The 24688-nt window shown below is 49.3% G+C and overlaps 1 protein-coding gene across 2 annotated transcripts in view; it reads left to right on the top strand.

Moving 5' to 3' along the window:
- The window catches only part of LOC101939531 (uncharacterized), a 50632-nt gene that overhangs the window by 22808 nt on the left and 3136 nt on the right, over positions 1-24688 (top strand). The window contains exons 12-16 of one of the 2 annotated variants that reach the window (XM_065591134.1): positions 6156-6560; positions 7644-7722; positions 15752-16022; positions 16206-16356; positions 16543-20653. In XM_065591134.1, the coding sequence (XP_065447206.1) occupies positions 6156-6560; positions 7644-7722; positions 15752-16022; positions 16206-16356; positions 16543-16902 (1266 nt within the window). In that variant the 3' untranslated portion in view covers positions 16903-20653. Of the gene's footprint in view, positions 1-6155; positions 6561-7643; positions 7723-15751; positions 16023-16205; positions 16357-16542; positions 20654-23383; positions 23789-24091; positions 24174-24688 lie in introns of those variants that run through there. The other variant, XM_065591133.1, reaches the window with a different exon arrangement.

Genomic DNA, 24688 nt, shown 5'->3' with positions numbered 1-24688 from the left:
AAAACTGAAACAAAGAAATCATTAAGCATCTCTGCCATTTCCACATTTTCTGGTATTATTTCTCCCTCTTGATTGAATAGCGGGCCCACCCTGTCCTAGGTCTTTCTCTTGCTTCTGATATATTTGTAGAATGTTTTCTTGTTATCCTTTATGTCTCTAGCTAGTTTGATCTCGTTTTGTGCCTTGGCCTTTCCTATTTTGCCCCTGCATACTTGTGTTATTTGTTTATATTCATCCTTTGTAATTTCACCTAGTTTCCACTTTTTGTAGTATTCTTTTTTGATTTTTAGATCACTGAAGATCTCCTGGTTAAGATCTCCAGGTTGCTCTCTTGCCATAATTCCTATCTTTCCTACGCAGTGGAATAGTTTGCTCTTGGACCTGTAATAATGCCTCTTTGAAAAACTGCAAACTCTCAAGAACTGTTTTTCCCCTTAGACTTGCTTCCCATGGGATCTTACCGACCAACTCCCTAAGTTTGCTAAAGTCTACCTTCTTGACATCCATTGTCTTTATTTTGCTGTTCTCCCTCCTACCATTCCTTAGAATCATGAACTCTACCATTCCATGATCACTTTCACCCAAGCTGCCTTCCACTTTCAAATGCTCACCCAGTTCCTCCCTATTTATCAAAAGCAAATCTAGAACAGCCTCCCCTTAGTAGTTGTCTCCACCTTCTGAAATAAAAAATGGTCTCCAATACATTCCAAGAACTTGTTGGATAATCTGTGCCCTGCTGTGTTATTTCCCAACAGATGTCTGGGTAGTTGAAGTCCCCCATCACCACCAAGTCCTGTGCTTTGGATGATTTTGTTAGTTGTTTAAAAAAAGCCTCATTCACCTCGTCTTCCTTATTTGGTGGTCTGTAGTAGACCCTTACCATGACATCACCCTTGTTTTTTACCCCTTTTATCCTTACCCAGAGACTTTCAACAAGTCTGTCTCCTATTTCCATCTCAACCTCAGTCCAAGTGTGTACATTCTTAATATACAAGGCAACACCTCCTCCCCCTTTTTCCTGTCTATCCTTCCTGAGCAAGCTGTACCCTTCTATACCAATATTCCAGTCATGCGTATTATCCCACCAGGTCTCTGTGATGCCAACTATGTCATAGTTGTGTTTGTTTACTAGCATTTCAAGTATTAAAATTTTGTATTAATCTCACTTATACCATCTGTACCCCATGTTATAAGGTGGCAGGAAGTGTTTGTATTGTAATCCTCTGTAATTGTGTAAATCATCAAACAGGAAAGAAGCATTAATTAATGTACAATGCTGGGTTCTTAAAGAAAGTGTTAGGGCCCCGCCCACCAAGAAGGCTCATTGAAATCAAATGAGCTATTGTTAAACCTTAAAGAACAAAGACTTTATTAATTGCATTCCATCCCCTCCACCACCCCTGCCATGAAGAGAAGACCTGTGGATAAACTCGTCCCATCCACTTGAACTCTGGGAGGAAGGAAATAAAAATCCCCTGACAAGGAGAAACTTTTTTTTTTGTTTGTGCTGCCTAGTCCCTGAGGGGCCAGGGTCGCTAAGCATAAGCAAAAGATCCCCAGTGTGTGGCCAGGGCTAGCCGTAAGGGACGTATAGAGCTTGCTCATTATAGAAGCTTCTACCATCTTTTGGAACCTAAGGCTGTAATTCGTGTGTGTGTGTGTGTGTGTGTGTGTGTGTGTGTGTGTGTGTTACCTGCTTTAACCTCGTAAATAACTTCTCATTTCTTTTTCTTAGTTAGTAAATCTTTAGATAATTTATTATAGGATTTGCTACAAGCGTCTTGTCTTTGGTATAAGATCGAGGGTGTAATTGACCTGGGGTAAGCGACCGGTCCTTTGGGCTCAGGAGGAACCTGAATATTATTGTGATTTTTGGTGTAAGGGACCATCTGTCACAAAGGCAGGCGTGTGTAGGTGCAAGATAGATCAGAGTATCCCAGGGGACTGTCTGTCACTCTGTGTTAAGGCTGGTATCGTGCCAGAGGAGTTTACTCTTGATAACTAGTTGGTGAAATTTTTGGTTTGTGCCCTGCTTCTTAGCAGTCTGCCCTGAGGTTGGCACTCACGCTCTTGAGCCGCTCCAGCTAGCCTGCCAATATGAACTGGGGTTTAGTTCAAACAAGGATTAATTCAGGGGAATCTCCTTGCCTGTGTTATACAGGACGTTTCAGCAGATGATCTCAGGGGTCCCTTCAGGTCTTAGAATCTGTGAATCTGAAAGAAGTGGAATTTGTCTCCTAATGACTCATGCTTTTGCTATTGTATTATTGTGGTGGTGTCATTTCCGGTAAGTCAGATGCCAAAGGTCCTTCTGGTACAAATAATTGGCCTAGTCCCCCTGCAAACAGCCTCCCTGCTCCCCTATGTGGCTCAGCTATGGGCAGGAAACAGCCAGGACAGGAGGAGGTGCCTTTATAGGAGAAATGCAGAGCTGAACTACTAGAGTTTTCCCAGTGGCTGATGAGGGCTCACCCCTGCCAGGAGCCATCTGTGCCCCGCGGGATGGCTGGCGAATCCCAGAGTGAGACACGAGAGCCCTGGGAAATGGAAGAGGAGCACTCTGAGTTTCATAGGCTTGGTCTACACTAAACCCCCAAATCGAACTAAGGTACGCAACTTCAGCTACGTGAATAACGTAGCTGAAGTCGACGTACCTTAGTTCGAACTTACCGCGGTCCACACCCGGCAGGCAGGCTCCCCCGTCGACTCCGCGTACTCCTCGCGGCGAGCAGGATTACCGGAGTCGACGGGGAGCACTTCTGAGTTCGATTTATCGCGTCCAGACAAGACGCGATAAATCGAACCCAGAAGTTCGATTGCCTGCCGCCGAACCAGCGCGTAAGTATAGACAAGCCCATACACTTGTCCAGGAGTCCCTAAAGTGCTTGTGGGACCATGTGTATCCTGAGCAAAGGGAGTCAACCCCGATATCTGCTGGGAGAGCAATACAGCGGTGCACAGACAATCCAGGAAGTTTTTGCAGAGTGTTGGTGACAGCTTCCTAGTGCGAGTGCTGGAGGAACCAACTAGGGGCAAAGCTCTTCTAGACCCGCTGCTCACAAACAGGGAAGAATTAGTAGGGGAAGTAGAAGTGGGTGGCAACCTGGGCAGCAGTGACCATGAGATGGTCGAGTTCAGGATCATGACACAGGGAAGAAAGGAGAGCAGCAGAATATGGACCCTGGACTTCAGCAAAGCAGACTTTGATTCCCTCAGCAAACTGATGGACAGGATCCCCTGGGAGGCTAATATGTCCAGGAGATCTGGCTGTATTTTAAAGAAGCCTTATTGAGGTTGCAGGAACAAACCATCCTGATGTGTAGAAAGAATAGTAAATATGGCAGGCGACCAGCTTGGCTAAACAGTGAAATCTTCAGAGAGCTTAAACACAAAAAGGAAGCTTACAAGAAGTGGAAACTTGGACAGATGACTAGGGAGGAGTATAAAAACATTGCTCAGGCATGCAGGAGTGAAATCAGGAAGACCAAGGCATGACTGGAGTTGCAGCGAGCAAGGGATGTTAAGAGTAACAAGAAGGGTTTCTACAGGTATGTTAGCAACAAGAAGGTGGTCAGGGAAAGTGTGGGCCCCTTACTGAATGAGGGAGGCAACCTAGTGACCGAGGATGTGGAAAAAGCTAATGTACTCAATGCTTTTTTTGCCTCTGTCTTCACGCACAAGGTCAGCTCCCAGACTGCTGCACTGGGCAGCAAAGCATGGGGAGGAGGTGACCAGCCCTCTGTGGAGAAAGAACAGGTTCAGGACCATTTAGAAAAGCTGGACTGTAACGGGGTTGGGACTCACCACCGCGGCGCCTCCTACTGGTTACTCCAGGAATTAGCTCAGTCCAGTGGAGCGTCCCCTGTGGGTGGTATCCCACCCGTTGTCTTGCCCTTGGTTGGCTTCTGAGCCCACGTCGCTCACCAACTTGCGGCATCCTCTTCAGGGCCACTGCCCCTTCGGCAGTGCCCCCTTAGTCCAGCCACAACCCCTTCCGGGGGGGGGGTGTTGATCAGCAGTCTCTCTGCGCCCCAGCCACCATATCCAACCACACCCCAAAGTCTAATCCCTCTTGTCAGGGATCCGGCGTAGTCCTTGATGGCCGCTCCCTACGGCCAATGGCTGGGTGTACTGCAAGGGGGGCGAACCTAGGCCCGCCCACAACTCTGGGTCCCAACCCAGAGACCCTCTAGTGGCAGCTGTCCTGCCCTCCTTCTCTCCCTCCGTCTGTCCACGTCCCTGGGCCGCTTCCCCTTCAGCCCCTCGCACCGGCTAGACCCTTCCCCTCAGGGCCTGCAGCCTGGCAGACACGGGGCTAGAGTTACCTTCTGCTCCCCAGGCCCTGCCCAGCCCTGCACTGTCCCAGGTGCTAGTCTCTGCTCAAGAGACAGACCTTCCCCTCTCGAAGGCCTAGGACAGACTGCCTGTTGCTCTTCTGGGCAGCCTTTATATAGGGCCTAGCCTAGCCCTGATTGGCTGGCTCTAAGTTCGGCCCTGATTGGCTCTCAGTAAACCCCTCTCTGATTGGCTGCCCGGCTGCGCAGGCCCACTGGCCTGCTGCAGCCTAAATTCTCCAGGAGTGGGGCAGCCACCCCACTACATGGACGAGCACAAGTCCATGGGGCCGGATGCGCTGCATCCGAGGGTGCTAAAGGAGTTGGCGGATGTGATTGCGGAGCCATTGGCCATTATCTTTGAAAACTCATGGCGACCGGGGGAGGTCCCGGATGACTGGAAAAAGGCTAATGTAGTGCCCATCTTTAAAAAAGGGAAGGAGGAGGATCCGGGGAACTACAGGCCAGTCAGCCTCACCTCAGTCCCTAGAAAAATCATGGAGCAGGTCCTCAAGGAATCAATTCTGAAGCACTTGGAGGAGAGGAAAGTGATCAGGAACAGTCAGCATGGATTCACCAAGGGCAAGTCGTGCCTGACTAACCTAATTGCCTTCTATGATGAGATAACTGGGTCTGTGGATGAGGGGAAAGCAGTGGACGTGTTATTCCTTGACTTCAGCAAAGCTTTTGATACGGTCTCCCACAGTATTCTTGCCAGCAAGTTAAAAAAGTATGGTCTGGATGAATGGACTATAAGGTGGATAGAAAGCTGGCTAGATTGTCGGGCTCAACGGGTAGTGATCAACGGCTCGATGTCTAGTTGGCAGCCGGTTTCAAGCGGAGTGCCCCAAGGGTCGGTCCTGGGGCCGGTTTTGTTCAACGTCTTTATTAATGATCTGGAGGATGGGATGGACTGCACTCTCAGCAAGTTTGCAGATGACACTAAGCTGTACACTGTAGGGTAGGGATAGGGTCCAGAGTGACCTAGACAAATTAGAGGATTGGGCCAAAAGAAATCTGATGAGGTTCAACAAGGACAAGTGCAGAGTCCTGCACTTAGGAAGGAAGAATCCCATGCACTGCTACAGACTAGGGACCCACTGGCTACACAGCAGTTCTGCAAAAAAGGACCTGGGAATTACAGTGGACGAGAAGCTGGATATGAGTCAGCAGTGTGCTGTTGTTGCCAAGAAGGCTAATGGCATATTGGGCTGTATTAGTAGGAGCAGTTCCAGCAGATCAAGGGAAGTGATTATTTCCCTGTATTCGGCACTGGTGAGGCCACATCTGGAGTATTGCGTCCAGTTGCCCCCCTCTCCCCTCCATACTAAGGAAAGGATGTGGACAAATTGGAAAGAGTCCAGCGGAGGGCAACAAAAATGATTAGGGGGCTGGAGCACATGACTTATGAGGAGAGGCTGAGGGAACTGGGATTGTTTAGTCTGCAGAAGAGAAGAATGAGGGGGGATTTGATAGCAGCCTTCAACTACCTGAAGGGGGGTTCCAAAGAGGATGGATCTAGACTGTTCTCAGTGGTGGCAGATGACAGAACAAGGAGCAATGGTCTCAAGTTGCAGTGGGGGGAGGTCCAGGTTGGATATTAGGAAACACTATTTCACTAGGAGGGTGGTGAAGCACTGGAATGCGTTACCTAGGGAGGTGGTGAAATCTCCTTCCTTAGAGGTTTTTAAGGCCCGGCTTGACAAAGCCCTGGCTGGGATGATTTAGTTGGGGATTGGTCCTGCTTTGAGCAGGGGGTTGCACTAGATACCTCCTGAGGTCCCTTCCAACCCTGATCTTCTATGATTCTATGACTGCCAGAGAAGGGATCGGGAGCGCCAGCTGGTGCAAGCGCTGGTCGGCAGGATCATGGCTCAGGTGCACGAGTGCAACGTGGAGATGTTCACCGGGGAAGCCATCCTGGTGGGCAGCCAAGCCCAGCACCTCCACGTCCGGACAGAGTCCAGCAGCAACGACTACGACTTCCTGGTCCCCATCCAGTACAACACGAACCTGATCCTTATGGGCAGCCTGTACAGCAACGTGGACACCCCAAAAGGTCTTCTTCCGGGCAAGAAGAGCATGGAGCCCGGGGTGCCGGTGTACTGCTGGGGGGACAAGGTGGTGGTGGATTATAACAAGCTCATAATTAGAGATCTCTCGGAGAGGAAGACTCTAGACTTGAGCCTCACAGAGGAAGCGATAAACACAATTAATGATCTTCAGGTAAGTAAGATCATAGGGCATTCAAAAAGTCACTCCCTGCTAGCCCAGCTCTGGGCTCCCCCAGCTCTGCCAGTGCCCCTCACTCCCGACCCGCAGCCCCTGCCAGCCCAGCCCTGGGCTCTCCACCCCCAGCTCTGCCGGTGCCCCTCACTCCCGACCCGCAGCCCCTGCCAGCCCAGCCCTGGGCTCCCCCCAGCTCTGCCGGTGCCCCTCACTCCCGACCCGCAGCCCCTGCTAGCCCAGCCCTGTCCCCCCACAGCTCTGCCGGTGCCCCTCAATCCCGACCCGCAGCCCCTGCCAGCCCAGCCCTGTCCCCCCACAGCTCTGCCGGTGCCCCTCACTCCCGACCCGCAGCCCCTGCTAGCCCAGCCCTGCCCCCCGCCAGCTCTGCTGGTGCCCCTCACTCCCGACCTTCACTGGGATCTTCCCCCTGCTAATCCAGCACTGGGATCTTCCCCCACCCCCTCAATTCTGCTGGTGCCCCTCAGTCCTGATCTGCAGCCCCCTGCTAGCCCAACCCTGCCCCCCACAGTTCTGCCGGTGCCCCTCACTCCCGACCTGCAGCCCCTGCTAGCCCAGCCCTGCCCCCCGCCAGCTCTGCTGGTGTCCCTCACTCCCAACCTTCACTGGGATCTTCCCCCACCCCCTCAACTCTGCTGGTGCCCCTCAGCCCTGATCTGCAGCCCCCTGCTAGCCCAGCCAAGGGCTTTCCATCCCCACAGCTCTGCCAGCATCCCTTAGTCTCCATCCGCAGCCCCCTGCTCTCTCAGCCCTGGGCTCCCCACCACAGCTCTGCTGGTACCACTCAGTCCCAACCTGCAGCTTCCTCTAAAGATTGACAAAGAGTCCTGTGGCACCTTATAGATTAACAGAAGTATTGGAGCATGAGCTTTCGTGGGTGAATACCCATGGAAATTTCCATTACATGCATCCGATGAAGTGGGTATTCACCCACAAAAGCTTATGCTCCAATATGTCTGTTAGTGTATAAGGTGCCACAGGACTCTGTCACTTCTTACAGATCCAGACTAACACGGCTACCCCTCTGATCCTCTAAAGATGTTTTATTTCACCCCTTTTCAGCTACAGCTTTGGAAGAATGGTGTCACTACATCTAATGTAACACAAGGATTGTATAATTGTGTCAAAGCTCTGACTCAGGGTAAGTTTCTTTGTGAATATTCATTATTACATTAATGAGTGAAGGCCAGTCAGGCAGATGGTAAATGCTGGTTGGTTGGTTTTGGTTTTCTTTTGTTTTTTTGTTTTTTTTCTTAAAATATATATAAACAAACATAACAAACTACACATAAACTTCTCAGAATATATTAACCTTTTGCTATCTAATCTTAACTAAATAATTGAAACATTGGATTGTATATAGTATGAATGGTTAAAATATAAATCAGTTATTTGTATTGCATAATTTACAAACAAATTGTTTATAAAAATCCAACTAGTTAAAAATATTAAAAAAGGATAAAGAATAGAAGCGAAATTCAGAGGGAGGGGGTAGAAACAAGACAGGAAGGAAGAGGGTAGGGAGGAGGAGGCGGCGGCAGTGAGGGTGGGGGCATCGAATAATATCATTCTGATATTTCCGGAAAGCATCCCATATCTCTGAGAATTTTTCTTGGGTATTTCTGTTATGGTACAATTCTTTCCATGGTGGCCAGACTTACCATGTCTGTGCTCCAGTCTCCAGTTGTTGGATTTCCATTTTTGTAGTACTGTTCTTTTTGCAATTATTAGTGCTTTGCTGAGCCAAAGTTTTTCAGCTTTATTCAGCTTCCAGTTAATATCCATTAGGGCTCAAATAACATGGTCAGCTTGTAACACAATTTTATTTGATAGGAAAAAATTAACTCTGCCATTAAGTTCTGCCCCGAACCTATGGGTATAGGAGCCTTCCCACAGCATTTGGGTTAAGTTAGCCCCTGCTGAATCTCAGCACCAGCATTTACCTGACTTAGTTGGCACCTATTTTGAACAGTTGGAGAGGGGTCCACTGTATGATTTTCTGCTGGATTAATCTTAACCGAGGTCCAAGGAGTGGTTTAGAGCACTGAGTCAAATTTGTTTCCATTGGTTAGCAGAGAATAATTGGCCTAGTTCCTCCTCCTAGTTCTCTTTTAGGGAATCTACGTTTAATTCAAATTTGCTGGCCAAACATCTACTGTTGCCATAGGTCTTGGCATTCTGGGTAATATTTGGAGAAATGAAAGCAGTTCAGGTGGGTCAGGGCAGTGCCGGCATCTGGGGCAGACAGCTGGGAGGTGGCATGTTTAAGTTGGGTGTGTTACCACTCCTTCTTAGTCCCTAGACCGGATCTTTCTTTTAATATTGTAAAAGAGAGGAAGGTGTCGTTTTCAATAAATTGACTGATGGTCAAAATCCAATCTGGCCAAATGATGGGATTGCCCATTATAGAGAGTTTTGAGGTACCTCAGATAGAGACCTTAGCATTTTTGAGGGGATGTTTTTTAAATGGAGCAGTCACTATAAGCCAAGAATTTCTGGCCGCCACAATAGTTGGTCATTGTTCTTTAGGGGATCGGTAGTAATCTGAGTTCAGTGCATTGGAAAGGGGTAAAGGAGCAACCAATCCTGCTTCCAGCTGGAGCCAATCCAGGAATCTACATAGGGTGACCAGATGTCCCAATAAAATCGGGACTGTCCCGATATTTAACCCTTTGTCCTGCATCCCGATCGATGTACGATCGGGACACCAATTGTCCCGATATTCAGGTAAGGAGGCGGCAAGCTGCCCGCTCCTTGCCTCCTTCTCCTCCCACAGCGCGCCATGTCCCCACTGCTCTCCCTCCCAGCGCTTCCCAGTGCCTTACAGCTTTTTAGCAGGTTTCAGAGTAACAGCCGTGTTAGTCTGTATCCGCAAAAAGAAGAACAGGAGTACTTGTGGCACCTTAGAGACTAACAAATTTATTAGAGCATAAGCTTTCGTGGACTACAGCCCACTTCTTCGGATGCATCCGAAGAAGTGGGCTGTAGTCCACGAAAGCTTATGCTCTAATAAATTTGTTAGTCTCTAAGGTGCCACAAGTACTCCTGTTCTTCTTTCAGCTTTTTAGCGCGGTTTGGAGTTTCTGGGAGGGAGGGAGAGGAGTGGGGACGCGGCACGCTGGGGGAGGAGGCGGAGAAGAGGCAGGGCAGGGGCAGGGACTTGGAGGAAGGGGGTGGAATGGGGGTGGGGCGAGGGTGGTGCAGGGGCGGGTAAGCACCCACCTGGCAGAGGGGAAGTTGGGGCCGTAGGCAAGTGGTAGGGGGATGAAAAGGCGAGTGGCGGGTGAGGGGTGTGAGGAGGCGAGCGGTGGGTCGGGGATTGAGGAGGGACGCAGCAAGCCAGTGGCGAGGTGGAGGATGAGGAAGGGCGCGGTGGTGGGAGGGCCAAGTGGGGAGGGGGCGGGACCTGGGGCAGAGTGGGGTCAGAGCCTGGGAGGAGTGGGGGTGGACTGTGGGTGGGGCTGACAGCACCCCAATGTGTCCCGATATTTCAGTGTTGTGATCTGGTCACCCTAAATCTACAGCACGGAGGGGATGAGCCCCTGCCCTGCTGGGCTCTGTCAGTATCTAAGTTCTGATCAGGTGGTATGGACAAAAGTGCTGGCAGCATGATGGATAAAAATTTGACAGTCCTCCCTTTTTCCAGCCCCCTCTGGGAGACCTGCTGTGACCGGTTCCCCCCCCCTTGGGGTGCAACCTGGAACTGGGGTACCACTGAGCCCTCTGTCTTACCAATTTGGGTTCCCTCTCACATTGTGACATTGTGACAAGCTACAAAGCCCCCCAGGTCCTGCACTCACGCAGCCACCCACAGACAGGGGCCACACCCAGCTGTGTTCATGAATGCTCTGGCCAGCCCCTGCATGAGCCAACAATAGAGAGGCTTCAGCCAAAATACCCCCAGCTCCCCAGCCTCGCTCCCCAGAGCTGTACTGTCCTGTCCTGGTCAAACGCCTGACCAGTATATGAGTTATTACCCAGTCTGCCACTTCTACAAAGGAAAGTGGACATGCACCAACTCTTGTTCCTGAGCTGAGATTTCTTCCCCAAGTACTTCACTCAAACCACACTGTATAAAACAGATTTATTAACTACAGAGAGAGAGATTTTAAATGATTATAAGGGATAGCAAACAGATCAAAGTAGATTACCTAGCAAATAAACAAAAGCACAATTTAAGCCTAATATACTAGATAGGATTTGAATGAAGTGGTGTCTCACCCTGTTAGATAAACAGTTCACCAAGGTTTCATACACAGGCAGGCTTCCTTCTTTCCTGCCTGGGGCCAGTATTTCCCTCAGTTCGGTCTTCTTTTCCTAAGGTGTTTCCAGGTGTTGTCTTGTAGGAGAGAGTGGAGACCTATTGGTGATGTCACTTCCGCCTTTTATAGCTTCTTCCATGTGGTGGGAACCCCTTTGTTTCAAGCCAAGTTCCCAACCCAGTTTGTGGAAAAATACAGGTACCAAAATGGAATTCAGTATCACGTGACCTCATCCCATGCCCTTGCATGCTTTGATGAGTCATGGCAACCATCATCCATAGGCTGACTGAAGCGTTCTCAGGAAGGCTCACCAGGTGGGGGATATGCTTCTCCCAAGGCCCATTGTTTTTCTTAATCGTCCATTACCTTGAACAGACCCTTCACAACCAGCTGTCTAGACTGGAAGCATCTTGCTTTGTGGGTGTCACACAGGTGTCATTACATTTGAAATATGGATTAGTCATAGATTCATAGATTCTAGGACTGGAAGGGACCTCGAGAGGTCATCGAGTCCAGTCCCCTGCCCACATGGCAGGACCAATACTGTCTAGACCATCAATGACAGACATTTATCTAACCTGCTCTTAAATATCTCCAGAGATGGAGATTCCACAACCTCCCTAGGCAATTTATTCCAGTGTTTAACCACCCTGACAGTTAGGAACTTTTTCCTAATGTCCAACCTAAACCTCCCTTGCTGCAGTTTAAGCCCATTGCTTCTTGTTCTATCCTTAGAGGTTAGAACAAGAATCCATAGTCAATATTCATAACTTTAGATACAAAAATGATACATGCCAACAAGTAGGATAATCATAATCAGCAAATTGTAACTTTTCCATTGACACCTCACATGACACATTTTGTACAAAATGCATCATAATTATGTCATAATCATATCATAATATCATTATGATGAATACGGGATGCAGAGCGTCACACCTGCAAATCTCACATTGTTTCTCTTTGATCTTTCCTTGAGATCGTTAGCCTTCTCCTGCAGTACTTTAATAGTCCTTTCCTATTGCCCTGAGGTTATATTCATAGTACTCCCTGTGTCTTCTAGCAAGGAGACTCAGCCTGTTCTAGTATTGATGCCAATCTTTGCAAACCAGCTTGAAGTGTACTGGTAATAATATTTTTAATCTCAGTTATACCTCTAGACATTTTTCTCCAGATAGTCTGTTCACTCAAGATTTGTTTTAGCCGGTCCATAATTTCATCTAGTCTCGTAAAGGCAGCCTCTCCTGGTCAGCCATGCTGACTGCAAGAGGGCTGTCCGACAGCGTCTGCTTTGTTTAGGATTTTGTAGAAAGTCCGTCAATGGAGCAGCATCCAGAATGGTATGAAATTAAAAGAAAAGAGTTGTAGAATATAAAAAAGCTATTCAGTTGCTGACGGCGATGGATTTTAAGAGGTGGGGAAGGGAGATGTAAAGCTATGGAGCCCCCATCCCTTTAGTGGCTCCCGGAAGCCAATACTGCCATAGGGTTAACCGCCACCATTCATTTAAGATAGCTGTAAGAAAGTCAAGAACATGTCACCACCCAAAACAAAGAAATATGCGAGTCTAGTCAGGAATTTGAACAATGTGGGTGGAGAGGCTTTGCTGGATGTTGTTTTGGCTGAGAGGGGTGTGTGTGTGTGTATGAGTGACACAGCAAAAGGGTGGAGAGAGAGCGAGCCTGAAAAGGCAGCTGGTAGCACTACCGTGAGAAATGCCTAGAGAGCAAGCATTTGGGCACTGTGCTGTCTGAAAGAGGCTTGGAGCTCTGAGATAGGAAACTATCTCATGTTGTTTGATTCCTCTTATGTTCAAGGAAGCAGGACTTTGTACATTCTGAAAAGTACCAGACCCCATCATCAGTTTCTCCTCTAACTGGAACAACCCACAGGACCCTGAATTCTGGCTAAGTGCTGTGGTCAACACAGGGAACAACAATGGTTATTGCCATTATTATTTAAATATGTGGCTGCAACCAAATCGCAGCATTTTCCTTGCTACAGACTTTTGCCAGAAGATATTTGGTGTGTTACAGAATGCTTGGAAATGTTTCTACGGCATTGTAACTCTGGGTTACAGATGTGGGGACCCGCATGAAAGACCCCCTAAGTTTATATTCCACCAGCTTAAGTTAAAACTTCCCCAAGGCACAAATTCCTTTCCTTGTCCTTGGACGGTATTGCTGCCACCACCAAGTGACTTACACAAAAATTCAGGGACAGCTCACTTGGAATCCCTATCCCCCCAAAATATCCCTCCAAGCCCCTTCACCCCCTTTCCTGGGGAGGCTTGAGAATAACGTATCAACCAATTGCCTTAGCAGTGTGAGCACAGACCAGACCCTTTGGCTTCAGGACACTGAAATCAATCAGGTTCTTAAAAGAAGAACTTTATTTATAAAGAAGGAAGTAAAAGAATCACACCTGCAAAATCAGGATGGAAGGTAACTTTACAGGGTAATAAAAAGATTTAAAACACAGAGGATTCCCCTCTGGGCTCAGCTTCACAGTTACAAAAACAGGAATGAAACTACCCCTGTAGCATAGGAAAATTCACAAGCTAAAACAAAAGAGAACCTAATGCATTTCCTTGCCCTACTTACAATTTCTGTGGATTTAGATGGATTATTCCAGGTATATTTTCAGGAGATGTTGTACCTGCTTGGCTTCTCCCTCCGTCCGGAGAGGGAACAACCCACAGAACAACAAAGAAACAAATCCTTCTCCCCCCAGATTTGAAAGTATTTTCTTTCCTCATTGATCCTTCTGGTCAGGTGCCAACTAGGTTATTTGAACTGCTGAACCCCTTACAGGTGAAGCGATCCAGTACAGCTGCCAAGGAGGGATTTTATGCTACTGCATACATAAAGATTGCTATCCTTCCCCCTATATTCATGACAGGCCTTGTTATATATTTTAGGGGAAATTCCTAGATTTTAAGGCCAGAAGGGTCCATTAGCTCATGAAGTCTGACCTCCTGTAGAACCCAGGCCAGAGAATTTCACCCAGTTCCTCTTGTACGGAGCCCAATACCTTGTGTTTGGCTAACGCATCTTCCAGAAAGGCAGCCAGGCCGCACAGGAAGCCTGCGGAGTCTGTTCTGTGGTTAATGACCCTCACTGCTAACAATGGGTGCCTTATTTCTTATTTAACTTTGTCTTTAATATCCAGCCATTGGGTCTTGTTCTGCTTTTCTCTGCTACATTAAAGAGCCCGTTAGTACCTGGGATTTTCTCCCCATGAAGGTCTCTACACACTGTAATCAAGTCACCTCTTAATCTTCTTTTTGATCAAGTACAGCAGGGAAAACTGTTAAATTGTGTGGGGTAAAATAGTAAATACATTGAAAAGGGGGCTGTGGGTCGGGATTGAGGGGCCCTGACAGCTGTGGGGATGGGGGAGCCCCTGGCTGCGATAGTAGGGGTGCTGGTTGGGGTTCAGGGGCACAAGCAGAGCTGTGCGTTGCGGAAGCCCACAGCTGTGATAGCGGGGTCTGTGGTCAGGGCATCGGCAGGGCTGGGGGGGCATAAAGGGGGAAGCCCAGGCTGGGTGTGTGTGTGTCAGGATTAGGGGGCATTGACAAGCTGTATGATGAGAAAATTTTCAATGTTCCTTCATAATCTCTCTGTTACCCATGGTTTTCAGAATCCAAAGTACTGGTAACTTAACTGTTTCACTCCGAGTAGTGGCAAGAATAAATCAATGGGAACACAACAATTCCATCTGACAGCAATTGATATAAGTAAGCGTGCTCTTATCTAAAACTACTCTTTATTAGCAGGGCCGGCTCCAGCACTTCTGCCGCCCCAAGCCAAAAAAAAAAAAAAAAGCCGCGATCGGCGGCAGCAGTTCGGCGGCAGGTCCTTCGCTCCTAGAGGGAGTGAGGGACCTGCCGCCCCCGAATTGCCGCATGTGCCGCCCCTCTCCCTTGGCCGCCCCAAGCACCTGCTTGTTAAGCTGGTGCCTGGAGCCGGCCCTGTTTATTAGATCTGAGCATACACAGACATAAGCAATAGGTTTAGAACACCCCAAATAATTATCTAGAATCAGAGATGGTATTCAGTAATTTGTAGCAGATCAACAATGGCTGGTTGCTTCCCCACCAGGGACTCTGGTGTCAGGAAAATGTCTCTCAGGACAGCTTCAGAGAACTGCTCCAAAATACACTCTATTACAGGGGTGGGCAAACTTTTTGGCCTGAGGGTCACATATGGAAGTTGTATGGAGGGCCATGAATGCTCACGAAATTGGGGCTTGGGATGTGGTGGATGTGAGGGCTCTGGCTGGGGATGGGGCCAGAAATGAGGGGTTCAGGGTATGGGAGGGGGCTCCAGGCTGGAGCAGGAGGTTGGGATGTGGGGGAGGAGGAGGGGGCTCCAGCTGGAGGGGCGGGCTCTAGGGTGGGTCAGGGGATGAGGGGTTTGGGGTACAGGAGGGTGCTCCAGGCTGGGACCAAGGGGTTTGGAGGGGGATCAGGGGGTTGAGGCATGGGAGGGGGTCAAGGGTGCAAGCTCTGGGTGGCACTTACCTCAAGCAGCTCCCAGACGCAACGACATGTCCCCCTTCCAGCTCGTAGGCGGAGGTGCAGGCAGATGAAGTTAGTCAAACAATGTCAGAGAGACACAGAAATAGAACCCAGGAGTCCTGGCTGCCACCTTGCTCTAACCACTAGACCCTGCTTTTCTCCCAGAGCCAGGGACAGAACCCAGGAGTCCTGGCTCCCAGCCCTCCCTGCTCTCACCCACTAGATCCCACTCCTCTCCCAGAGCTGGGGAGAGAACCCAGGAGTCCTAGGATCTTGGCCCTCATTCCCTTAATCTTTGCCCTTCCCTTATCTCAGATCTGCAAAGCTTTGATCTGTCACCTGTTTGCTTTTGATTCCCACTCCGCTGTCTTGTTCTCTCCAAGGAAACCCACTGATCAGAATGGGGAATTTTTCAGAAGAGAGTGCAGCCGTGCAGCTCAGTGCAGAGGTGGACGGCCGAGCTGTGTCTATAGACCTGGTGCCCATCATCCGGAATAAAGTGAACATATCCATGGCTTGGCCGCAGCAGGATCTGAGGTGGTTCTCCGACTTGTGGGACCGGGAGCAGGGCACTGAGCAGAGAAAACCCACCTGGAACATCACGGAAATTTACAAAACGGGGACCGATCTGGTGCCCAAGAATTCATACTGGAGGTAAAAATGCAAATCTCATTTGTTCCAGCAGAAGGCAAAACACACACACACAGAGCAAGGGGGATACGTGTGTAAACACACACATGTACGAACGTATGTGCTGGTGATGGGTTGGGATGGGGGTGTCTGTCTGACCCCGTACTCCCATTCAGCCCTGCCCCATTTCCCTCCGCTCCACTCCAGGCTCACCTTCTCCAGGGCGGAGACCCAGCTCCTCAAGGACATTGACGCCGATGGTGGGTGCAGGCGGGAGGCGCTGCAGGTGCTGAAGCAAATCAACATGGAGAAGTGGAGGCGGCGGTACGGCAAAGTCTTGACCTCCTACCACCTGAAGGTAACTCAGACAGGGGAGCCAGGGTGGGAGGGGGTGGAGAATGGGTGATAGGAGCATCCACAGGTATAGGGGAGAAAGATCTAGTGGGTTAGAAGAGGGAGGCCAGAAGCCAGGACGCCTGGGTTCTAGCCCTTGTTGTGGGGGGTAGCAGTCTCCAGTGGCTAGAGCTGCATGTTTCTTTTACAGATGGTTCTTTTTTGGGCTTCCCACCTCAGCCCAGAGACAGAGAACTGGGCCACGTTGCCGGATGCTGTGGGGACACTGCTGAAGGTGCTGGAGTTCTGCCTGGAGAAGAAACACCTGCCCAGTTACTTCCTGCCGTCCATTAATTTCTTCGACTGGCACCGGACTGAGGAAGAGAATTCCCTGAGGAACCTGGGGCTGGAGGCGCTCAGACTGGAGGTGAGGCTGATGAGATGCAGCCCAGAACAGTACAAGCCCCAAGGCCTGGGACTCTTCATCCAACGGGAGCGGGAGCTCGACGTGTTTAGAAGGGAGCATCAGAACGACTTTGAAGAGTTAAAAAACCCGAAGGAAGGAAAATAGCCGGACAGGGAGCTGCGAGTATCTTCTTCGCCCAACACAGACACCTGGGCTTATGTCTGAGCTTAAATATTCTACCCTAACTTCACTCTGCTTTGGATTTATCCTGGGGGAACAGAATCTGCTTTAAATCCATGAGATTTGATATAAAAAATATTTTTAAACAATAATAAATGCCAGGTCACAACCCAATGGCCCCTTCCTCAAGTCCCCTGGGAAGGCAGATCAGCATTGTATGTTGCTAACGCTGTTGCAGGCATTGCAAGGTATTTCAGGAAGGGTTTCACATCTGATCCTCCTTGATGAAACATAGGAGCCTTGTCTTATAACAGGCTTAGTCAAAGTGATACAAGCTATGAAAGTGAGATCTTGGAAGAGTGTTGCTGTTTTTATAATGTAATAAAACTACTGTCATGATAAATAATAATTAATAATAAATGGTGTGTAATAAGCATGTCATAAAAACACATTTTATATTTCCAAGATCACGGCTTTTCTCATTTATATTCAGGTAAAGGAGAAATTCCCTGGAAATATTCATTTTTAGGAGGGGGTTCGCGAGATGACATTTTAGTGAAAGGGGTTCACAGGTTGATAAAGTTTGGGAACCACTGCTGTACATCCAGATGCCCCCTGGTGTTTGTAGTAGGATACTGCACAGAGAGAGACTCTTTCCTCCCTCCCCCTCCACCGCATGTGCACACAGAAGGCCCCTGGTGACAGCAGGGGGATATCACGGGAAGTAACATGCATTGGGGGACAGGCTGTAAGCAAAAGCCTAATGGGAAGAAATTGTCTCAAGTAAAATTGTACTCCATTTTGCTTATTTTGCTTTATACTCCATTTTGCTAGCTTTGAATTAGTAAGAAATTGTTCTGAGTTTATTCTTTACTGATTGTTTTTAGAAGGATAGAAGTTTTATGGCTGTAACTGCCTTATTTACTGTTTGGTGTGAGTGAAGAATGTATGGGAATTAACTGACAGCTAGGCCAGATGGTCAAGAAGGGAGTGGAGGAGTTGAGATGCGCCAACTTTCACCCGGATGGCAGATTGACAACCCTAAAGCAAAGGCAGACACCCCAAGGACAAGCTAAAGAGTGGAACCAGAGGGACGAGATAAGAAACAGCTGCGGATAACTCCAAGTACCAACCCAAATAACGCTGATTGGAGCAACCATGAACAGCTCTGGTGTAACACAGCAAAGTCCAGAGACTTGTCTGGGAAGTTATCACTATAAAAGAAGGGGGTATCGCCATGGGACTTTGGGTTCATTCTGCATCAACGTCGGAGCTTCGAACGCATTCGACAGAGCCCCAGCTCCCCTCCCTCGTGTGCAGGTTCAGCTGGCCACTGGAACTGACCGAGCAACACGAAGGACTGGTAACTATAAGATCCAGCTGCAGAACCTTGTGTGTGTGTGAATGGAAGCATGTGCTGATTTTAATGCTTAAATTGTACTCTCCATAAACGTGGTGCATTGCCTTATCCCTTTTAAAAGATTCTGTGTGCTTCTTATAAGCATAACGAGGCCCACAGCAAGGTCGTGCTGTTGTCCATCGTCCTCCTGACCAACCAGCCATTTCCTGCCCACGGTCGAGGGCCGTGCGCGTCCCAAATCCCTCAGCGTTTGAGCCGATTGATGCAAAGGGCAGATTCTGAAGGCGTCAACCTGCACCGTGCCATAAACTCCTGGAGTTGAGCAACCTGGCCTAACGAGGAAGTGTCCGTGGTTGTGGTGCTGGTGGGATATTGGACACATAAAACAGGACCCCACGCAAACCTTGTGAAGATCCTGCCCCCCGCTGCGAGTCTCTGGGGAGCGGATGCCAGCTTGGTCAGGCTGTGTGTGTTGGGCGTGTGTGTTGGACTATGCTCCGGCATGAGGTGTGACGGACGTACAGGCTGCTGTATGGCTCGATGGCGGCAGGCAGAGCCCTGCCCATGGATTCAGGACTCAGCTGGCGCCTGGAGACAAGAACATAAGAACGGCCGTACCGGGTCGGATCAAAGGTCCATCTAGCCCAGTATCCTGTCTACCGACAGTGGCCAATGCCAGGTGCCCCAGTGGGAGTGAACCTAACAGGCAATGATCAAGTGATCTCTCTCCTGCCATCCATCTCCACCCTCTGACAAACAGAGGCTAGGGACACCATTCCTTACCCGTCCTGGCTAATAGCCATTAATGGACTTAACCTCCATGAATTTATCCAGTTCTCTTTTAAACGCTGTTATAGTTCTAGCCTTCACAACCTCCTCAGGCAAGGAGTTCCACAAGTTGACTGTGCGCTGCGTGAAGAACTTCCTTTTATTTGTTTTAAACCTGCGGCCCATTAATTTCATTTGGTGACCCCTAGTTCTTGTGTTATGGGAATAAGTAAATAACTTTTCCTTATTCACTTTCTCCACATCACTCATGATTTTATAGACCTCTATCATATCCCCCCTTAGTCTCCTCTTTTCCAAGCTGATCATACCCCTCCCTTAGTCTCCTCTTTCCAAGGTTGGACATAGGGATGAACCTGTGGATATCTCAGTGAGCCCTGGGGGTCCTGGAATCCAGGGTGGTCCCTCGGAGCCTGATGCATCGGACGGACATCGGAGTGGATCACTTGTGACAGAAACCGTCGAGGGGGAGCAAGATCCGCGTCTTCATACACAGAAGCAATAAACCTTTGGAACTGGTGCATCGCTCAGCACCAAGAGGACCTTCGTGAAGACACACGAGGCGGCAGAGAGGCGGAAAGGAACCACGTCATACGGATAGTGCTCGCTGCCAATGGCAAACCACAAGAAGCATTTGTGAGCTGGATGTGTTGCTATGGGAAAGTGCTGTCATGGTTCCCCCCCCCAGAAATACTTTCCAACTAACACAACTGTCAGGATGAGTTGGCCAGAAGCCCCCCCTCCTGCACCACCTAAGGGGTCGTGAACCCACCCAGGAGTTCGGACAGAGCGGGCAGAGGGGTTTTGCTGACAGGGGTGTGTGCATGTGTGTGAAACAGAAAACAGAAAACACAGAGTCTGAGGCAGAGGCTACAAGCAAGAAAGCCGGGCAAAAGGTACTGAGAGAACTTTCCGTTGAAGCGGTTTGGGGCTGTAAGCTAAGAACTGCTTTTTGTGTTCCCGGTTCCGCCTGCATTTGGAGAAGCAGGACTTCGTATGTTCCTTGTGAATAAACAAGACCGCGGCAAAGAGGATACCAGACTCCATCGATTTCTATTTCCAACTGAGACACCCTCCAGGCCACAAACTTTGACTAGCTGTGTGGGTCGAAAAGGGGCAACATTGGTGTCAGCGATGGGATCCGAGAAGACAGATCTATTCCAGTTGACCCAAGATGGACCAAATAATGGAGGTGCTCGCAGAACTCACAAGTGACCAGCCAGCAGGATTTAAAACAGGAGCTGGAGACTTCGCAAAAGAAATTCAAGCAGCATCTGGAGGTTTTCCAGAATGCATCCCCCAACATTGCCCCTCAAAGACCCCCTAAATATCCCCCAACAACCCGCTCAGACACCCCAATATCTCCCCTCAGCCCCCCCCCCCCAGTGACTGTTGGCTGTTACTCCCCTTCCTCCACCCTGTGCTGGAGCCGCTTCCTTCCCGCCCTTCACAGCTGTGCTGCAGGGGGGAGGGGAGTCATGGTGCCAACGGCCATTGGGGGAAGGGGCCTGAGGGGGTGTCGGGGGGATATTGGAGAGAGATCAGGGATCTCTGAGGGGAATATTGGGGATCTGAGAGGGATGTTGAGGGGATATTGGGGGTCTCTGAGGGGGATGTTGCAGGGTCCCCGTGAGGATATTAGGGGTGTCTGAGTTGGATGTTGGGAGGTGGTCGGGGAGGAGGTTGTGTGGTCCCTGGGGAGGGATATTGGGGGGTTATTGGGGATGAAACTGGAAGGTCTCTCTGGGATATTTGGATATGTCTCTGAGGGGGGAAATTGGTGGGTTTCTGTGTGGGTTATTGGGGGGGGATATGGGGACATTTCTGAGGGGGCATTGGGTTTCCTGGGGGATAATGGGGGAGGGTCCCTGTGGGTATATTAGGGGATATTCAGGGTCTCAGAGAGATATTGAGTATTTCTGAGGTGGCATGGGGTTCTCTGAGGTTTAGTAGGGGTCGCTGAGGAGAAACTGGTGGGTGTCTCTGAGAGGAATATTATGGGAAGAAGTAAATAACTATTCCTTATTTCTCCACACCACTCATGATTTTATAGACCTCTATCATATCCCCCCTTAGTCTCCTCTTTTCCAAGCTGAAGAGTCCTAGCCTCTTTAATCTCTCCTCATATGGGACCCGTTCCAAACCCCTCATCATTTTAGTTGCCCGTTTCTGAACCTATTCCCGTGCCAGTATATCTTTTTTGAGATGAGGAGACCACATCTGTACGCAGTATTCGAGATGTGGGCATACCATGCATTTATATAAGGGCAATAAGATATTCTCCGTCTTATTCTCTAGCCCCTTTTTAATGATTCTTACATGGAGAACAGAAATTTGATAATAGGGAGCTCTTCTATCGAGCAAACAAAGGTATAAGATCCAATGATTGGAATTTTAAGCTGGACAGGTTTAGACTCGAAAGAAGAATGAATTTAATAGTGAGGGGACTTAACCACTCGGGTGGATTCTCCTTCACTGGCAAGTTGTAAATCAAGATGGGACGTTTTTCTGAAAAATCTGTGTGACTCTGGCAGACCAGGGGCCAGCTCATGCCAAGGCCCCAAGGTCTCAACCGAACACTGACAAATACCGAGCTGGAAACCAGTCTGGCTCACCTGTGTGTTAGCAGTCTGTTATGTTTCTAAGAACGTATTTCGGGTTCAGACTTTATGAAACGCTTGTAGGATGCTGCATGTACAGCGGACCCGCGCTAGAACACGTGTCTGTATAGCGCAATTTCACTTATAGCGCGGGACCGTGCATGGATCCCAAATGTAATTAATTACATTGGGATCCATGGTAGCGCGGTCCCTGCTTTAATGCTGGACCACGCATGGATCCAAAACCCCATGTTCAAGCGAGGGTCCGGTGTGTTAATCTCACTTATACCATCTGTACCCCATGTTATAAGGTGGCAGGAAGTGTTTGCATTGGAATCCTCTGTAATTGTGTAAATCAGCAAACAGGAAAGAAGCATTAATTAATGTACAATGCTGGGTTCCTACAGAAGGTGTCAGGGCCCCGCCCACCAAGAATTAAATGTGCCATCGTTAAACCTTAAAGAACAAAGACTTCGTTAATGGTATTCCACTCCTGCCCCCATGAAGAGAAGACCTGTACATGAACTCATCCCATCCACCTGAACTCTGGGGGAAGGGAATAAAACTCCTTGACAGGAAGAAAATGTGTCTTTTTGCTGCTTGGTCTCTGAGGGGCCGGGGTTACTAAGCATAAACAAAGATCCCCAGTGCGTGGCCACGGCTAGCCCGAAGGGACGTATAGAGCTTGCTCATTATAGAAACTTCTACCATCTTTTGGAACCTAAGGCTGTAATTCGTGTGTGTGTGTGTGTGTGTGTGTGTGTGTGTGTGTGTGTTACCTGCTTTAACCTCATAAATAACTTCTCATTTCTTTTTCTTAGTTAGTAAATCTTTAGATAATTTATTATAGGATTTGCTACAAGGGGGTTGTCTTTGGTATCAGATCTAGGGTGTAATTGACCTGGGGTAAGTGACAGGTCCTTTGGGCTTGGGAGGAACCTGAATATTATTGTGATTTTTGGTGTGAGGGACCATCGGTCACAAAGGCAGGCGTGTGTAGGTGCAAGATAGATCAGAGTATCCCAGGGGACTGTCTGTCACTCTGTGTTAAGGCTGGTATAGCGCCGGCCTGGAGGAGTTTACACTTGATAACTAGTTGGCAAAATCTAAGTATAGAATTCACACCCAATCTTTGGTTTGTGCCCTGCTTCTTAGCAGTGTGCCCGGAGGCTGGTACTCACGCCCTTGAGCCGCTCCAGCCAGCCTGCCAATATGAACTGGGGTTTAGTGCAAACAAGGATTAATTCAGGGCAGCCACTGGCCTGTGTGATACAGGACGTTTCAGCAGATGACCACAGGGGTCCCTGTGAGTCTGAAAGAAGTGGAATTTGTCTCCTAATGACTCATGCTTTTGCTATTGTATTATTGTGGTGGTGTCATTTCCAGTAAGTCAGATGCCAAAGGTCTCTCTGGCAGATAACCGGCCGATTCCCCCTGCAAACAACGCCCCCTTCCCCCATGTGGCTGAGCTATTGACAGGCGAGGAGGTGCCTTTACAGGAAGTGCAGAGCTGAACTACTAGAGTTTTCCGAGTGACTGAGGCGGACTCAGCCCTGCCAGGAGCCATCTGAGCCTTGCAGGGATGGCGGGCAAGCACCAGAGTGAGGCAGGGGTGCCCAGGGAAAGGGGAGAGGAACAGGCTGAGCTTCATACACTTGTCCAGGAGTTCCTGAACTACTTCTTGGGGGCCCATGTGTACCCCGAGCAAAGGGAACACCAGAGAAGGGAGGGGGAGCGCCAGCTGGTGCAAGCGCTGGTCGGCAGGATCATGGCTTGGGTGCACAAGTGCAACGTGGAGATGTTCACTGGAAAAGCCATCCTGGTGGGCAGCCAAGCCCAGCACCTCCATGTCCGGACAGAGTCCAGCAGCAGCGACTACGACTTCCTGGTCCCCATCCAGTACAACACGAACCTGATCCTTATGGGCAGCCTGTACAGCAAACTCTACACCCCGAAAAGTCATCTGCCCGTCTGGGAGAGCATGGAGACCAGGGTGCCGGTGTACCGCTGGGGGAACAAGGTGGTGGTGGATTATAACAAGCTGATAATGAGAGATCTCTTGGAGAAGAAGACGGTGGACATTGACCTCACAGAGGAAGACATAAAAACAATAAATGACCGGCAGGTAAGTGAGACCATAGGGCATTCAAAGTCACTCTCTGCTAGCCCAGCTCTGGGATCTTCCCCCCCCTCACCCCCTCAGGTCTGCCATTGCCCCTCAATCCTGATCTGCAGCCCCCGGCTAGCCCAGCCCGGGGCTTTCCACCCCCACAGCTCTGCCAGCATCCCTTAGTCTCCACCCGCAGCCCCCGGCTCTCAGCCCCGGGCTCCCCACCACAGCTCTGCTGGTCCCACTCAGTCCCAACCCGCAACTTCCTCTTGATTTGGATTAAAGCGTCTAAAGATGTCTTGTTTCACCCCTTTCCAGCTACGGCTTTGGAAGAATAGCGTTAGTCCATATAGTGTAATGACGGAATTGTGGGAGTGTGTCCAGAAAGCTCTGATTGAAGGTAAATTTCTTTGTGAATATTCATTCATTATTACTGCATTAATTAGTTAAGGCCGGTCAGGAAGATGATAAACACTGCCATAGGGGGTTTGGTTTGGTTGGCTTTGCTTTCTTGTTTTTTTTTTTTCTATTAACTTTTTATTTTTTAAAATATATATATAGAGAGAAACACCAACCATAACAAACTCTACATAAACTTCTCGAGAAGCAGTGTGCTTGGAGTCGGGATCTTCAAGGTGGATGTGCTCCTAGTGCACTGGGATCATGGGGGTGGGTAGCTACAGCACTGGAATAGTGGGGGGGGGGGGGTAGATGCTCCCAGTGCACTGGGATCATGGGGGTGGGTAGCTACAGCACTGGAATAGTGGGGGGGGGTAGATGCTCCCAGTGCACTGGGATCATGGGGGTGGGTAGCTACAGCACTGGAATAGTGGGGGGAGGGGTAGATGCTCCCAGTGCACTGGGATCATGGGGGTGGGTAGCTACAGCACTGGAATAGTGGGGGGGGGGGGTAGA

The sequence above is a fragment of the Chrysemys picta genome, chromosome 4 (assembly GCF_011386835.1).
Source record: "Chrysemys picta bellii isolate R12L10 chromosome 4, ASM1138683v2, whole genome shotgun sequence".
Classification (NCBI taxonomy): Eukaryota; Metazoa; Chordata; order Testudines; family Emydidae; genus Chrysemys; species Chrysemys picta.
This window is presented reverse-complemented; position numbering and strand designations above follow the sequence as displayed.